This window comes from Liolophura sinensis, chromosome 2 (assembly GCF_032854445.1).
Source record: "Liolophura sinensis isolate JHLJ2023 chromosome 2, CUHK_Ljap_v2, whole genome shotgun sequence".
Classification (NCBI taxonomy): Eukaryota; Metazoa; Mollusca; class Polyplacophora; order Chitonida; family Chitonidae; genus Liolophura; species Liolophura sinensis.
The window spans coordinates 4,606,978-4,625,891 of NC_088296.1; the positions used below are offsets into that span (position 1 = coordinate 4,606,978).

The window sequence follows — 18,914 nt, forward strand, 5'->3', positions numbered from 1 at the left end:
TGTTCTCTTTTGGGTAAAACACGGGAAAATCACTGTTCTCTATCGGATATTAAAACAAGGGGAAAGCACTGTTCTCTTTTAGGTAAAACACAGGAAAATCACTGTTCTCTTCCGGGAAATTCACTGTATGTTGCTACCCTTTAGCGTTTACACGAACGGAGTAGAGTAACCCTCCTCCACTCCCCTCCGCCCCGCTGGAAAACTGGAGTTTTAACAAATACTTTGACATCTGAGAGGCTTTATTATTGGAATGAATTTCAAAGGCATACCTCTATATCTTCCATTAAAATAGAAATAAGTATCAAACACACATATATCCATAACATTCTGTATAATGCGAAATACATCTCACATTTTTCCTTCAGCATTTGCATAGACAAATGCAGATCAATTTATTCTCACTTTAAGCCAGCCTAAATCTTTTTATTGACAGTTTTCTAACATTTTTATTGACAGTTCTCTTTCACAAGTCTATGTTCTCAACACAATACAGCTTTACCCAATTCATCGAACGTGCATGTTACCGTCGTGACATGCATCTTACCGTCGTGACATGCATGTGATTTAATTTAATCCAGGAATTAATTATACAACATTGTTTACTAAAGAGGAGCGCTGACCATGAATATTAAAATTAAATATTTCTATCGTTGGTGTAAACAGCCTCGACACTTGCACGTCATACATCAGTTACTGTTTAACCTCGGGCGACACAAATTTTTGGGCGTGTATTACAGGCGAGCCAATGTTAAAAACAAAAAATATCAAAATGAATGAAAATAAAACTGAAAGTTCATCTCTTTTATTTTGTACAATCTTAAAGACTATGTCTTAATTATTTACTTCATTTTCAAGGCGTTCAGATCAGGTAAATATCTCCTCAACATGAAAAATTTACGGAAACAGTCCATCTTTGCCGTAAATTTTTCAGATTTAATTTTTTTTAAATCCTCCCATAACATTGGAAAAGGCTTCAATCTTCCCCTAAAACAACGACATAAAATGGTGTGACCCCATCCGGAAGTCCATCCTAGACTGGAATCCACATGTACATTCTGGGCGCTGCTAGAGTGAACAGGCTAACGGTTTTCAGAATATCTTCAGCTCCCAATCTTTGAGTACTGATTTATGCTTGGCATTTTCCAGAAAAAATAAAGTACTTTTTTTACCATGTAAGGGAAACTGGAGCTAAACAATGTGAGGCATGCGCCCATTTTCGCAGAGCGTCATAAACCAACTTTTCGTAACTTTCCTTATAAATTATGTTCCCTTATGGCGCTATAACCAACAGGAATTCACTGGCAAAAACATAACGAGAAATAGGAAATGCCAAAAATGAAACAGAGAAAAACAACTCCTCACCTAAAAAGTGTAAGCTATTGTTTGGATTTGTCTCCTGTATTGTCCAATCTCTGAAGAGATATTCAACATAGATTCCATTTTGCCGAAACATTACATCATCTCGTACACATGTACGACGACGGCCAGAAACTGCACTGCTGTCGGACTTTGAACTGTTCCATCAAAACATCTTACTTCTCACATCTGCTGGCATTTCTTCATGACGTCAGCGTGGATGCCAGGTACCACCGTGTTATAGTAGATGTTCTTGTATCCTGAGCCTCCCTCCCTTCTCACCCCACATCTCTCATCCGCCAACCCCACATCCCTCATCCCCTACCCCGTGGAAATTCCTCCGGCAGTCACGTCCTCAGGCAGACACTAATGACTTTCTCCTTTCTTCCCCGCAACCTAAGACGGAAGGGGAACAAAATCACAAATAAAATGTCGTAAGATGCAAGCAACAAGGGATGTATCAAGCACTTGCCGTAAGTGTGAATGAGCGAGTGAGTGAGTGCTTGGGGTTTAACGTCGTACTTAACAATTTTTCAGTCATATGACGGCGAAGGAATCCTTAGAGTGCACGTAACGTGCCTCCTTGTTGCAGGACGTATTTCCACAGCTCTTTTATATAGTGCTGCTTCATTGAGAGTCCTCACCGAAGGCAAAGTAAGCTGTCACGCGCGAGCCATTATACTGATACGGGTCAACCAGTCGTTGCACTATCCCCTTCATGCTGAACGCTAAACGCCATGTGAAAAGTTCAAATGTTGACCTCTAATCCAAAATAAAGTAGAACCACTGACACTGTCATACAGATATTATTCTCTCATTAGACAGAGTTAAGATCTTGCAATTAAATCAACAAAAAAAGGCCAAATTTATTATACTTTCACAACTATGTCTATCGTAAGTGTAAGGATAGCAGAGCAGTGACTTCGTAGCTTATAAAGTTGTAAATCATTGTGGTGTTAAAACACACTGTGGGGAGTTGGTGCACAAATTTACCGCACAGGTCACTGACAGGAAAAATTGTCATCTGCCTGTGGCAATTTATGTATATGGATGGCATCTGCAATCGTGTGACTGGTATAGGTATAGGAGCTATGTGGAAAAAATTGGTCTTTGATATGTAAATCGCTAGCGACTAATGGCGATCTGTGTACTATATGTGGCCACTGCAGCCCTATGGCTGGCCACAAAACTGTAACCAAACTGGACACCGCCACCTCCACAATACGATTCCCTTCTCACAACACCTCTCTTTACTTAAATTACTTTTAATCTTTACTTTAATTAAGATTAACTAAGTCTCCCAGTTTAATCATATTCTCACATTATGGGTGCAATATTGCCAAAATGGCAATAATCAACGATCATTCACTCGTTCATTCACTCAGCCAACATCACACACCCAAAAACTGCTTCTTGTCACTCACCCGTTTGAAGTCAGACATGTTCGTTGTAGAGACTGGGGATCCTATAAAAGCTATGTAGTCTATCTGCGTGGTTTCTGTACCTTTCTGGTTGTCCTTCACAAATATCTGTGGCAAAACAACAACACAAAAGTTATTTATTTACTTAGTATTAATTTTCAAAAGACACATTTTTAATTTATTTATTTATTTGATTGGTGTTTTACGCCATACTCAAGAATATTTCACTCATACGACGGCGGCCAGCATTATGGTGGGTGTGGAAACCGGGCAGAGCCTGGGGGAAACCCACAACTGTTGGTGGCAGACCTTCCCACGTACGGCTGAAGAGGAAGCCAGCATGACACGTTTTTAACATCAATACTTATTTCAACCCAATTTACCAACAGTCATGATGTAGAATTTTTAGATATTTCTATTTGACTATTTGAATGATTTGATTTGATTTGATATAGTCAGGTTTACTAATAAAACCATACTCAAAAAACCATACTCAAAAATATTTCACTAGTTACCACAATGGCATCCTGTGGATTGTTATGGATATCCCCCTATACGTAAAACAACAATCAAAAAAAAAAAAACTAAACCAACCCCAATGGACAGACCACAGATGGCATCTTGTCAGATACATGACAAACTGGTTGGGGCTACACCTTAAGACTTTTTACATGTACATGTACCTTAAAAATTACCTTATTTGGATTTGTTTTCTAAATTTTGGCATAATTAGATAATATTGCCTTTTTACATTATTTTAATCTTGTCAGAATGTGAGTCACCCTCATATATTTGCACATCTAAATAGATGATTCACAAAAACACTATGCCAATGACACCAGACAAGAGACACAAGATAATTATTCCTACAGTAGATGTACACGAGGAATTTTTATCCAATCTTGAATGATGAAGTTTTCAGTTTCATTTCATCAAGACAAAAAGTCATACTTCAGACATTTTCTCCCACACTTACTTTTATTTCATGACAATCACTATTTATATATGGAAGAAGATAGAAGAGGCCTGGAGGAAACATCCAACCAAGTTGATGACACCGCACCCACTCAATGACATCATATATGACACTGCACCCACTCAATGACATCATATATGACACCTCACCCACACACTGACACCAAACATGACATCTGCCCAATGTTTAACATCAGACATGACCTAAACCCAACAGATGACACCAGACACAACACCCCACCAAGATGACAACAGATATGACACCCCGTCCAGTAGATAGAGTAGCACACTTACCGTTACTGTTTGAACATTCTGGTATTTGACATATCGTAAGCCTATTGTAGCCCCTTCCTTCATGTCATCAGGAGTTAAACTGAAAGAAAAAGAGAGATGGATTATTCTAGCTTAAGTCATGATCCCTCCAGTAGTTTATGACTGATTGACTGATCTCACTGACTGAACAATCTCACTGACTGACTGATCTCACTGACTGAATGATCTCACTGAATGAACGATCTCAATGACTGAATGATCTCACTGAATGAACGATCTCACTGACTGAACGATCTCTGATTGACTGATCTCACTGACGGAAAAATCTCACTGACTGAACGATCTCACTGACTGAATGATCTCACTGAATGCACGATCTCACTGAATGAATGATCTCACTGAATGAATAATCTCACTGACTGAATGATCTCATTGACTGAATAATCTCACTGAATGAATGATCTCACTGATTGAAAAATCTCACTGACTGAATGATCTCAATGAATAAATGATCTCATTGACCGAATGATCTCAATGACTGAATGATCTCAATGACTGAATGATCTCACTGACTGAATGATCTCACTGCATGAATGATCACACTCACTGAAAAATCTCACTGACAGAATGATCTCACTGACTGAATAATCTCATTGACTGATCTCAATGAATGAATGATCTCATTGACTGAATGATCTCACTGACTGAATGATCTCACTGACTGAAGGATCTCACTGACTGAAGGATCTCACTGAATGAAGGATCTCACTGACTGAATGATCTCAATGAATGAATGATCTCACTGAATGAATGATCTCACTGACTGAATGACAGATAGCTGTTTCAAACATTGCCCCTGTACACATGTGTGTGACATGTCACAGGTGGGATAAACAAAAGCACATGAGCATTTATGTCTAGGGTACAACATCACAGTCTTCAGTGACAGCCCAGAATTCAACTCCAATCCAATTTCTTTTTTTCAAAATTTTTAACTTGATACTGTCCTCGAACCCATGTGAAGTCCCAGATGTCACAACAAGTGGGATAATATTCACAGATTTTGCTGAACTGTGTGTAACTGCCAGGGGACATAATGCTTTAACACAGTGACAGGGATCTGTTCGTCCCACAGTGATGAAATCTCCACCGTGCATACTGGAAACAGCCATCCACCATTAACACAGTGACAGGGATTTGTTCATCCTGCAGTGATGAAATCTCCACGGTGCATACTGGAAACAGCCATCCAGCATTAACACAGTGATAGGGATTTGTTCATCCTGCAGTGATGAAATCTCCACCGTGCATACTGGAAACAGCCATCCAGCATTAACACAGTGACAGGGATTTGTTTGTCCTGCAGTGATGAAATCTCTACTGTGCATACTGGAAACAGCCATCCAGCATTAACACAGTGACAGGGATTTGTTTGTCCCCCAGTGAGGAAATCTCCACCGTGCATACTGGAAACAGCCATCCAGCATTAACACAGTGATAGGGATTTGTTCATCCTGCAGTGATGAAATCTCCACCGTGCATACTGGAAACAGCCATCCAGCATTAACACAGTGATAGGGATTTGTTCATCCTGCAGTGATGAAATCTCCACCGTGCATACTGGAAACAGCCATCCAGCATTAACACAGTGATAGGGATTTGTTCATCCTGCAGTGATGAAATCTCCACCGTGCATACTGGAAACAGCCATCCAGTAGTAACACAGTGATAGGGATTTGTTCATCCTGCAGTGATGAAATCTCCACCGTGCATACTGGCAACAGCCATCCAGCATTAACACAGTGACAGGGATTTGTTCATCCTGCAGTGATGAAATCTCCACCATGCATACTGGAAACAGCCATCCAGTAGTAACACAGTGATAGGGATTTGTTCATCCTGCAGTGATGAAATCTCCACCGTGCATACTGGAAACAGCCATCCAGTAGTAACACAGTGATAGGGATTTGTTCATCCTGCAGTGATGAAATCTCCACCGTGCATACTGGAAACAGCCATCCAGCATTAACACAGTGACAGGGATTTGTTTGTCCCCCAGTGATGAAATCTCCACAGTGCATACTGGAAACAGCCATCCAGCTGTAATACAGTGATAGGGATTTGTTTGTCCTGCAGTGATGAAATCTCCACCGTGCACACTGGAAACAGCCACCCAGTAGTAACACAGTGACAGGGATTTGTTTGTCCCCCAGTGAGGAAATCTCCAACATGCATACTGGAAACAGCCATCCACCATTAACACAGTGACAGGGATTTGTTTGTCCCCAGTGATGAAATCTCCACCATGCATACTGGAAACAGCCATCCAGCATTAACACAGTGACAGGGATTTGTTTGTCCCGCAGTGATGAAATCTCCACCGTGCATACTGGAAACAGCCATCCAGTAGTAACACTGACAGGGATTTGTTTGTCCCGCAGTGATGAAATCTCCACCATGCATACTGGAAACAGCCATCCAGCATTAACACAGTGACAGGGATTTGTTTGTCCTGCAGTGATGAAATCTCCACCATGCATACTGGAAACAGCCATCCATCATTAACACAGTGACAGGGATTTGTTTGTCCTGCAGTGATGAAATCTCCACCATGCATACTGGAAACAGCCATCCAGCATTAACACAGTGACAGGGATTTGTTGTCCCGCAGTGATGAAATCTCCACCATGCATACTGGAAACAGCCATCCAGCATTACCACAGTGACAGGGATTTGTTGTCCCGCAGTGATGAAATCTCCACCGTGCATACTGGAAACAGCCATCCAGCATTAACACAGTGATAGGGATTTGTTCATCCTGCAGTGATGAAATCTCCACCGTGCATACTGGAAACAGCCATCCAGCATTAACACAGTGATAGGGATTTGTTCATCCTGCAGTGATGAAATCTCCACCATGCATACTGGAAACAGCCATCCACCATTAACACAGTGACAGGGATTTGTTTGTCCCGCAGTGATGAAATCTCCACCATGCATACTGGAAACAGCCATCCAGCATTAACACAGTGACAGGGATTTGTTTGTCCTGCAGTGATGAAATCTCCACCATGCATACTGGAAACAGCCATCCAGCATTAACACAGTGACAGGGATTTGTTGTCCCGCAGTGATGAAATCTCCACCATGCATACTGGAAACAGCCATCCAGCATTAACACAGTGACAGGGATTTGTTGTCCCGCAGTGAGGAAATCTCCACCATGCATACTGGAAACAGCCATCCAGCATTAACACAGTGACAGGGATTTGTCTGTCCCGCAGTGATGAAATCTCCACCATGCATACTGGAAACAGCCATCCAGCATTAACACAGTGACAGGGATTTGTTTGTCCTGCAGTGATGAAATCTCCACCATGCATACTGGAAACAGCCATCCAGCATTAACACAGTGACAGGGATTTGTTGTCCCGCAGTGATGAAATCTCCACCATGCATACTGGAAACAGCCATCCAGCATTACCACAGTGACAGGGATTTGTTGTCCCGCAGTGATGAAATCTCCACCATGCATACTGGACATACACATGCTTATACACACGATGTAATAAAGATGTCTAGACCTCCATCAGTGTTATGTATGAAACATATATCTAGTCATCAACTTACTCAAACTTCTGCAAAGGCTCCATGTTTTCACATTGGTCAAAATCAAGAGTGTGGGGCTGATTTATGAAGATTTTTATTGTCTTTGGTCCTTTATCTGCAAAACAAATTAACACACAAGGCCAATATTATTGTTTAAATACAGGGTGTGTAATTTACAACACTCTATCATTGTATGTTTTCATCATTGGGACCAACACAGGGAAGGAACATACACGTAAGCTTCAGAACTAAGGGACACAACTCTTACCAGCACCAAATCTCTCCCCCTATAGTGACAACTCAAATACCCTCAACCTCCACCTTGTCGCATACCATAGAGCAACTCTCAGTCAGGTTCATGCACTTTCTTTCAAAGATAAAACTAAATTGGCTGGGTTGACAAATTTCCAGACATCACAAAAAAAGTATCATTTTAAAAGTGTGATGTTCTGAGAATAATGTCCTCAGAATATGCTTGAATAAGAAAAAAAAGATTGAATTACAAGTCGTGAATTTTGTAACTGACAGTAATTAACATGCACATAGCGAATCATCGATGAAACCATCCCCTACGTGTGACAGTGCTCGACTTGTGAGCAAAACCTCAGCGCAATAAAACGATACCACGCCCAACACTTTAACAGTGCTTTCTCTGTCATTGGACGCCGACGCCAACACTCGCGGGTATGAGTTGACATAAAGCTGCATGGGAGTACACGGAAGTTCTTTTTGTTGTCTCCAACCAAAAAAATTACAGACTTTACAAAAATTAACATGGACGAAAAATGCAAATCTCTCAAGACCTCAATATGACACCTCAGAGTAGGGTCTACCTTTGGTGGGGCTGTCAAGTTACATACAACCAGCAGATTTTTATTGATAGTCTGTGTCACAGAGATGTCTTGTCTTGTCTTGTCTTGTACACAGTCCATCTCCTGGTTCAAGTACTTTGAGTTTTCACTTATATGACATCTTACCCGCAGGCACTAACAGCTTTAGGGAGTGTAGTTTAACACACTGACATCTTACCCTCAGGCGCTAACAGCTGTAGGGAGTGTAGTTTGACACACTGACAACTTACCCTCGGGCGCTAACAGCTTTAGGGAGTGTAGTTTAACACACTGACATCTTACCCTCAGGCGCTAACAGCTGCAATGAGTGTAGTTTGACACACTGACATCTTACCCTCAGGCGCTAACAGCTGTAGGGAGTGTAGTTTGACACACTGACCACTTACCCTCGGGCGCTAACAGCTGTAGGGAGTGTAGTTTGACACACTGACAACTTATCCTCGGGCGCTAACAGCTGTGGGGAGTGTAGTTTGACACACTGACAACTTACCCTCAGGCGCTAACAGCTGTAGGGAGTGTAGTTTGACACACTGACAACTTACCCTCAGGCGCTAACAGCTGTAGCGAGTGTAGTTTGACACACTGACAACTTACCCTCAGGCGCTAACAGCTGTAGTGAGTGTAGTTTGACACACTGACAACTTACCCTCAGGCGCTAACAGCTGTAGCGAGTGCAGTTTGACAGCCTGGTTAAATGCCATGTGAATAATCAACTGAAAAACAAAGAACGCCAATCAGGTCAATGACAGCATGTATGAACATGTATGTAGCTAGATTCAGCCATCTATTTCACTGTTGCTTAACACTTTACTCAAGAATTATTCACTTATGCAATGGATGGAGGACTCCAAAGAGACCAGCGTAAACTACCTACGTTTCCCACAAGTGATATACAGATATGCACACAATAATGGCGGAGGACACGTGGTCTTCACAGAAGCTAACAGTGTGCAAACGGTCATATGTAAGCGTAGTCTCATGCTGATACCAGCATGTAAGTTTTTCCAATAAGATATTAATCAAATTTTACAAAAAAAAAAAAACATCTTAAGTGGTACAATTATGTAGATGAATCAATTAGTATCAAGCAAATTGTGTGACTTGAAAGAAAGGTAAATTTCATGTGAAATACAATAATACAAGTACCTGCCTATGTGACCAATTTTTGATCAAGTAAATACAATAATACAAGTACTTGCCTATGTGACCAATTTTTGATCAAGTAAATACAATAATACAAGTACTTGCCTGTGCGACCAATTTTTGATCAAGTAAATACAATAATACAAGTACCTGCCTATGTGACCAATTTTTGATCAAGTAAATACAATAATACAAGTACTTGCCTATGTGATCAATTTTTGATCAAGTAAATACAATAATACAAGTACTTGCCTATGTGACCAATTTTGAACAGGTAATTTTATATCTTCATTCATCATGTCTGACTCAAGGTAACTAATACAGTGTACCTGCTAATCTGACCAATTTTTCCTCAAGTCGGCTGATATCAGCTAATTTGACCAACTTTTATTCATGTACAGAATGTAGATCAACACTTGCTATTCTGGCCACCTTTTATTTAGGTAAACTTGATATCAGTCAAGTTAGTTTTTGCCCAGGTAGAGCTGAATCAGTATAGGCTATAAAATTGATTACTCATTTAAGTGAGTGAGTGAGTGAGTGCTTGGGGTTTAAGGTCGTACTCAACAATTTTTCAGTCATATGACAACGAAGTAATCCTTAGGGTGCATGTACGTGTAATGTGCCTCCTTGTTGCAGGACTGATTTCCACCGCTCTTTTATTTAGTGCTGCTTCACTGAGACGACTTACGGAGGGCAAGTAAGCCGCACAGCCCGAGCCATTATATTGATACGGGTCAACCAGTCGTTGCACTATCCCCTTCAAGCTGAACGCCAAGCGAGGAAGTTACAACTTCCTCTTTTAAAGTCTTAGGTGTGACTCGATCAAGGATTGATCCTGGATCTACCGGTCCTGAAGCGGACGCTCTACCAACTGTGCTGTCTGGGCCGGTATTTAGTTTCCTTTTTTTTTCACATGGTTAGTCCTTCTAATGAACAACATATTCATATCTTTACTTTTCAAAAAAAAAAAACAAAAAAAAAACAGTAGGGATATGAAACTCTCTGCTTTCAGCACCACCAATATCTGTCCTAAAACTTAGATGTATTAAGGTATGATGATTTTGTGCATTTAAAAAAGAATGATAAAAGAATTAGGAAAGTTTTTAGCTGCGTGCCTGCACAGACTCGAGTATACAGTCATGATAATGCAATGTTGTACATGGCGTCTTTCGTCACATCCTGTCTTGTTGCATGACATAGGAATCTCCAATGGTTAAGTAGGCTAAAATTATATTACATGTATGATATCTCACTAAGCATGGATTGGAACGCTGTAAAACAAAGCGTGTCTTTTTTTTGACGTCATGGCATCTGAGTGTGAAATATCAAAATGTAATAAACATAGCGATATCTAACTGAGAGAAATATCACTTTTATCAGTGAAGGAAATTCTGACATTTCACCTGTATATAAGTAATAAATCTGATCGTTAATGAACCCACCTGCTCGTCACAATCTGATTCCAGGTACCCACCCTTCTGAGTGATCGCATGAGTGAACGGGTGATCGTCAGATTCATTCAGACACTCACAGCCTGACTTGTTCAGAAAACTATTCAAATCTCCCTACAATGATAGAGAGAATGAGTGTTATAATCAGTCACATATGAATCCAATTCTGCTTAAAAGGAGAAGAAAATATAAAAAAATGATGCCAAATTTAGATGAAAGAGTGTGAAATCTTATTTGCAAGCAATGGTCTTTAATATTTTTTCAATTTTACTGAAAGTATTTCTGTGTTGAAGGTCTTTAGGACCACATATTGTCCTTACATTATAACCTTGTAAATAAAGATGTGATGCATGTCTAATAAATGTATTTGAATGTAAATTTGTTATTTATATCCAAAGAGTAAGACATACGTTTAATACTAATTATGATAATATTTATGAATAAATCAAAAATATAAATATGATCAAAATCCAGGTTGAATACATTTGTTAGCTGAAAAGGCCAAATTGCAGTGCAAATATACATGTATTTAATAAAGCTGAGTTACATTCTCATTTAAAACATTATTATGCTAAACCGATATATACCACAAGGTGGTCCCAAATACCCATTATATAAAAACTATTTTCAAGAGTCTTACTCTCTCTAATCAAAAATTGAAAAAATATTAAATACTGCATTTACCACTATTCACATTATTTCATCTGAACTTTATGTTTTTGTAATGTTTTCTCCACATTTAAAAAACAAACAACAACACTAGTCTAAATGTATGTATATATCAGCATGTCATCAGTTTTATCCAATCAGATGTGAGTTTTTTCTATAACAAGTGGAGGCATTTTTTTCTGCTTATGTCACCCTAACCAGACATGACACCAGGCACAGGCTTAGCCAGTACATGCATACTGACACTTGGCCTTCAAAAAATATTGAAATATTCAATTTGACTAAACTTTGGATTGATACTGAATTGTTTACTGTTTATCGCCATTTTGGAGAACTTTGTTTCCGTTTTGTTTTTTTTCCAAAACGATACATATAATGGTTAGAGGAAAACGGAGTGCCTGAGGTAAACCACTGATCGTTGACATGTTCCGAACAAAATTTTGCATGTGAAGTAGAGATGGGTAAGAGTTAAGCAATCTTAAATGAACATAATACTACACAAAGGGAACATGAGTGTCATCAACTGCTCATTGTCACCAAAGGTGCACCCACGGAAGTGGAAGCAGACTTCTGACTGAAAACAACCAAAAACAACATGGAACTTAAATTACGCTACCACACGAGCGTCATGCTACTTTGGTTGTTGACTTACGTGTCCTTTGACAGGTGCGTCTCCCTGTACACCATCCTCTCCCTCATAATGCTGCTTAATCTTAGCCTCCAGGCTCGCAGGGTCCGCCCCCTGTAAGCTGTCCACTTTGGTCATGTTTTTGTAGAACAGGAAAGTTGGCATGGCTCGGACATCTCGGCTGTGAGCTACATCCTGGCAAAAATGAATCAATATTTCACCTATAATCGCAGCAATAAGTATAATGTCACACCATGTGGGGTTTTTTCTTCCATCTCCCTAGATCAAAGTTTTCTGGATCAAAATCTGATTTCTCCCTTACTGCACTGTTTTTACACACTGGGAATACAGCACCCCTACAATATGCTGAACGGACTTGGCTGTGAGAGCAGGTTTCCAATCGCCTTCTTGTCATTTAAGATGAGCAGGAGAGAAAAATGAAATGGTTCAACAGACTGACACAGAAATGTACGCTTGGGGTTTTACATCATACTTTTCAGTGATACAACAACAAGGAGCCTTTCAGTGTGAGTTCATACACTGTGTTTTTTTGTGGCAGGGCGAGTCCATGCTGCCAAAGGGATACTGCAACTGAAGTACCATGCCACAAACATCAGACATGACACCTACACCCAGTCATGTCACACTGATAATGGGCCAACCAGTCATGTTTCGTTGCTCTAACATCCCCCTAGTTAGCACCTGTCATATTTTCTGAATAAACAAAGACTTACCGGCGTCTGGTCTACATCCACCTTGAGGAATACAGCATTTGGGTAGGTGCGACTGAACTGCTCAAAGCTTGGAGCTATCCTCTGGCATGGCCCACACCTGTAACAGAGGAGCGGTTCTCATTTACACGATGTCAAGTGAAATTCCACAACTTTTTCATGACAAGAGATGTAGATGATATCTACATGTATATTCCCTAAAATCAAAGTTAAGGGAATTCATCTGGATCTCAAAAAAGCTTTTAAAAAAAAAAAAAAGAAAAAGAGTTTATGGTTATTTAAGTGATCTGCAAGGTACATACAGAGAAGTCAAATGCTGCATGTTCCTGTCCATACTCACTTGTGACAAAAAAAAAACAAAAACAAAAAAAACAGAGAAGCTGCAAATGTCAAGTACAGAGTGTCAATCTGAAATGCTCTTGCTTTACTAGCAACTTTACCTCAAACTTCAAAGGTTTCTGGATGTTAACTTGACCATGGCTAGCCCTGGATGACAAAGTTTGTTTTTCGTATATTTGTTCTGGTGCTGACATAATCATGGCTGAGTCCCATTCACCCTGGTAAGAAGCTTTATAAAGTGTTGTGAGCAGCTTGGTTTTATGATGCTGCATGTTTGTGATAGAGGATATGATGTCAATTCACTGAAGAATTTGCTTCTCAAACTAAACATCTGAGAAGAGGGTCAATGACACTGGGCTGCAACATTAACTTAACTCCCACAGAGCCCATATGTACTTGAACTCCACTTCTAGGTCTTTCAGCACACATTCACATATCATAGAACACAATACTCATTGCTATTTTAAAATTCTGATATTCATCAAGTCCATCCCTGTCTCTCACAAAATTCACCACACATTTCCGAACGCCAACTCAATGGAACTGCTCTTAAAGATGTCTGTGCTTGTGCCACCAAAACGCACCTGCACTTTACAAACAAGCTTTTTTTAAAGTTCTTCTGGGCTGTATTGTGAAGCCTGATGTTGTATCTACAGACTGCAATGAACATGTCATAGTTTTCAAGACGTTTTCAATGTTTCTCGGTTACATCCAATGTATTTATTTATTTATTTGATTGCTTTTTTATGCCGTACTCGAGAATATTTCACCTGTAAGACGGTGGCAAGCATTATCGTGGAAGGAAACCGAGCAAAGCCCGGGGAAAATCCACAACCATCTGCTGGTTGCTGTCAGACATTCCCACATACAGCTGGAAAGGAAGCCAGCATGAGCTGGACTTGAACTCACAGCGACCGCACGGTTCACATTTCAGAAACCACAACAAGCTCTTCAAAACCTTCCAAATTTTTGCAGTTAATGTGACCACAAGCGAATAAATTAGTTTAGCGGGTGAGATTAGTAAATCTGGAAGACAATATTCAAGATTCAACTGCACAATGACAAAGAAATAAGCACGTGAGTTGAGTTTGTTTGCCATAAGTGTGAAGGAAGTGAGAGTTTGGAATTCTGTACTGTGTGTTCTTAATGAACTTACTGAACAGACATATCGCATCCGACCTGGAAAATTATCATACACTAGACGTAGCAAAATGACCTACTGAAAGCAAACACATAAGTCTGAAGCAGCCTCAGTTAAGTATTACAACTGCTTCTTAATGTGACGTAGTTGAGATCAATGGCGTTGTTGTTGTTTACCATGACGCGAAGAAATCCACCACCACAAGTTTAGCCCCTGCGTTTGCGAGTTCTGTTTGAAACTGCCCCTCGTCAGCGACGACCAGGACTCTATGTGATGCCATTCTGCCGCTGGTATTGCCTTTCTGGATAAGATCGACGTAAATCCGAACACACTGGCTATTTTAAGTCGGTATTATTTATCAACATGTATTCAAAACCCGTATGTCACGCTTACCGGAAGTGACGTCGTCATAACTACTCAAACTGATGACGTCTTATCTGTAAACACAGGAAAGGTAGTGTCATCAATATATGTAACCATTGAGTGGTCCAATACCTGGAGCCTTGTTACCTCCCCTCTCATAAAAAGCCATTGAAAAAAACTGAAAAAAAAAAGATATTGTGTTAATAGTATATCATTTTTAATGACTTAATATGAAAGATCATTAAAACAAGGCGTTTAAACTACTGTAATTTGATTCTTTAAGCTATCAAAACAACCAGAATATAAATTTCTGTAAGGAAATGACAGGACGTCATGTTGATTAGTTTGGCTTCATATCTATTGGTTCATAGGACCTTCATGGCGTACATTTATAGCAAGTACCTTAACGGGAGTAAACATTAAAATAATTAGCCGACTGTAATTAAGCTTTCATTTGAACAAGTTTAGGATAGGTGATTGTGACAATTGAACTTAAGCATACACAAGTTCAGATGATTGGCAAGATATGTGGTAAGTTTCATCAAAATCGGCATGCTAGTTTGAACAAAATCTGAATGCATGGAAAGCACTGTTACGAAAAGTTCTAAATTGGGGCAATTAATAAAATAATTACTCGATTGCTATTAAACTAAAACATGCACAAGTTCAGGTGATAGGCAAGGTGTGTGGTAAGATTCATAGAAATCGATGCTGTAGTTTGGGAGGAGATGCAAGGACAAAATCGTGTCTACAACCAGACAGACGGACAGACAGCGTCATTCTAGTTTACCCCCCCCCCCCTCCCTATTTCCCTCACAAATTTCGTTTAGCTGGGTATATGAAAAACGTACCTGTATACCCTAAATCTTCAACCTTTTATTTACTTACTTATTTTCATTGGTGTTTAATGCTGTACTCAAGACTATTTCTCCTCTTCCCGGGAAGAGTCTACAACGCAAATAAAACCCACGATATTCACATCACCGCATTGGTGAGAGGCCATTGCGTTAGCAGGCCAACCACTCAGCCACACAGGGCCCTGCGAATGAAATCAGTATCAAAATCGCGTATACCATGGTAGGTTTTGAGTTGTCGATAAACAAAATATGTATCTTAGTTGAGATTTGATCACAGCTGTTCATATGTGCAAGGAGCCTCCGTGGCTCAGTTGGTTAGCGCGCTAGCGCAGCGTAATGACTCAGGAGTCTCTCACCAATGCGGTCGCTGTGAGTTCAAGTCCAGCTCATGCTGGATTTCTCTCCGGCCGTATGTGGGAAGGCCTGTCAGCTACCTGCGGATGGTCGTGGGTTTCCCCCGGGTTCTGCCCGGTTTCCACCTACCATAATGCTGGCCGCCGTCGTATAAGTGAAATATTCTTGAGTACGGCGTAAAACACCAATCAAAAAAAAAAAAAAAAAAATCGTATGTGCAAAGTGACAATCTAATTCATCAGGACGAACATTCTGTCCCTAGCCCCAAATTCAGCATAATTAGACATAGTTATGAAGCAGAGTACCATAGACACTCAGTCCATACTTACTCACAAGAGAATTATACTCATTGAAAAACTTAAGGAACTTGGAATGAAGGCGTATGATGGAATAACCTTGACGTACTAGTTTCTGCAGTAATTGTGATCTTAATTGAAATCGTCACATAACACACAGGATCTAACATTTGCTACAAGGCCAGATAGCCTATTTAAACGCCAGATACAGATCCCTTCGGTATGTTGCTACCAAATTAAGGCCAACTTACAATGTAATAATTGAAACTATCCATCTTGTCGTAATGTTTGCGTGACAAGAAGCCGTTCTGATCTTTGTAGTCTAGATAAAATGTACCATTTGGATCTGAAGTTTCCTTTAAATCAAGTAAATATGGCAATATATCTTTGAAAAGCCTTTGCTATTTATTGTCGACCACTTGTTACACGATTTCAGTCGTGTAGAATCGATTTGGATTCTAATTTAATTCATTTGCCCAGAACACTCCATGCTCTTTTCCAACATCACTGAAAGCTGCTGGCTGCTTTCTCTGTCACAAATCCGTCCTAATCTTGTGCTTTGTATACTTTTTTAATTCTTTGGTCGTTTGTGTTCTGACGCCTATATAGACCCATCCCCATAATGTGGACGGTATACGTAGCGGTCATCATCAGAGTCCCTTGCCATGCTTAGAGAGGTCAGCATTTCGAAAGCAATGTCCTTTTTTTTTTATTTATGAACCAAGATTCCCAGATATAAACTCTCTTCGTACCCATTCGAGTCGAATCGATCCCAATTTGTTTCCAGAGGATCCACCTCTCCTAACGAGATCCACGTGTCACTTGGTTTGCTCTTTGCCCAGATCTAGTTGGGACACTACTAACTTCCCATCAAATCCCGGGAAGGTACGCGCTGGCTGTTTCACAGATAAACTGTTGACAAAGAAATCCAATATCTATAGTACCATTATCTTTGAAACAAAACAAAAAAAAATCAAAAAAAAAAAATCAAAAGTTAAAAAAGCAAAAAGGGATTAAAAAAATCAAATAAAATCCCAACGTCCCGCTAATTAGACGAAAATTTGGAACAGCCAGCATGTACCTTACTGGGATTAGGTGGAAGTTCGAAATCAAAACATGGCGGAAGTTGGTTCGACTTGTTTGATTCAAAAGTTTAAACCGTTGCATTACTGTTGAAAGGTGCATGTTTACCAATAATGGCGTTGGAATACCTACGCTACGGACGACTTAAGAAATCGATACGTATTAAGAACATGGACAAGTTTGAGCTGTTATTTTCAGTTAAGATTTCTCTTGTGAAGTTAGCTTACATCGAAATAGGGGGCTACGTTAATATGTATGTATGTATGTATATTGGGGTTTTCCGCAGTACTAAGTAATTTTTTCAGCCACATGACGAAGATGCATAGATGTCTATACATATACTTATAACATTCAGTACTTAGGTCAACACAAAGTCGAATGTCATAACAGTATGATAATTTTTTATGTATAAAAATCCCCTAAATATGTCCCCTGATATTAGTATATATAAAAATCCCCTAAATAAATACCCCTTGATTTTAGTATATATAAAAATCCCCTAAATAAATACCCCCTGATTTTAGCGTATATGAAAATCACCTAAATATATACTCCCTGAATTTAATATATATAAAAATCCCCTAAATATATACCCGCTGATTTTAGTATATATAAAAATCCCCTAAATATATACCCGCTGATTTTAGTATATATAAAAACCCCCTAAATATATATCCCCTGATTTTAGTATATATAAAAATCCCCTAAATATATACTCGCTGATTTTAATATATATAAAAATCCCCTAAATATATACCCGCGGATTTTAATATATATAAAAATCCCCTAAATATATACCCGCTGGTTTTAGTATATATAAAAATCCCCTAAATATATATCCCCTGATTTTAGTATATATAAAAATCCCCCAACCTTTCGCGCGGTGCGATTGCCATACCAACACACGAAGCAGCTTGTGCTTCTCCCTACAATGTTTCTAAAATCAATTCAGCATGACTAACATGTCTTCGAGCTTTTGTATATTTACGGTAATTACACATAATATATTTTGACGGCTAGAATCCCCAGATGAAGTCATAATTATTTAATAAAAACAGTGGTATGTTGGATAATGGGTGTAACATGTTTTGACGAAGGCCGACACCTGTTTCCGAAACTGCTATCGACTTTACCGTAAACCCTGTTTTTGACACTGCCATATGTGAAATTGTTTATACATTTTAGTAGTATAACTTTATAATAAATGAATTTTAATTTATATCTGTAGTAGTATATTATCTCACGGCAGTATTGTTTTAGAGATGTATGTTAGGAAATTAAGGCGATGTAGTCTATTCTCAGAGACAGTAGTGTAGGCTGTGTTACTGCGTGAAGTTTGTTCCAACCGTTTGTTGGTGCAGCCATTGTGAA

At 39.5% G+C, this 18,914-nt stretch overlaps 1 protein-coding gene across 1 annotated transcript; it reads right to left on the reverse strand.

The window, feature by feature from the left end:
- Positions 1-537: 537 nt before the first annotated feature.
- On the reverse strand, positions 538-14,967 carry LOC135462800 (thioredoxin-like protein 1). The gene is made up of 9 exons (XM_064740068.1): positions 14,767-14,967; positions 13,114-13,210; positions 12,404-12,574; positions 11,074-11,196; positions 9,132-9,198; positions 7,656-7,749; positions 4,047-4,125; positions 2,781-2,885; positions 538-1,752 (listed from the first exon to the last, which is right to left on the reverse strand). Exons 1-9 carry the CDS (start codon positions 14,868-14,870, stop codon positions 1,723-1,725), a joined length of 870 nt encoding a protein of 289 aa, XP_064596138.1. The 5' UTR covers positions 14,871-14,967; the 3' UTR covers positions 538-1,722.
- Positions 14,968-18,914: the final 3,947 nt, after the last annotated feature.

What these genes read in the sequence shown, in the direction of transcription:
- LOC135462800 (XM_064740068.1), bottom strand. Translation starts at nt 14,870, where the DNA reads ATGGCATCACATAGAGTCCTGGTCGTCGCTGACGAGGGGCAGTTTCAA. An exon ending in ACAGCTGTTAGCGCCTGAGG is followed by an intron (nt 7,750 to 9,131) that starts GTAAGTTGTCAG and finishes TTTGTTTTGCAG; the next exon opens with ATAAAGGACCAAAGACAATA. An exon ending in AGAATGTTCAAACAGTAACG is followed by an intron (nt 2,886 to 4,046) that starts GTAAGTGTGCTA and finishes GTTTTGCCACAG; the next exon opens with ATATTTGTGAAGGACAACCA.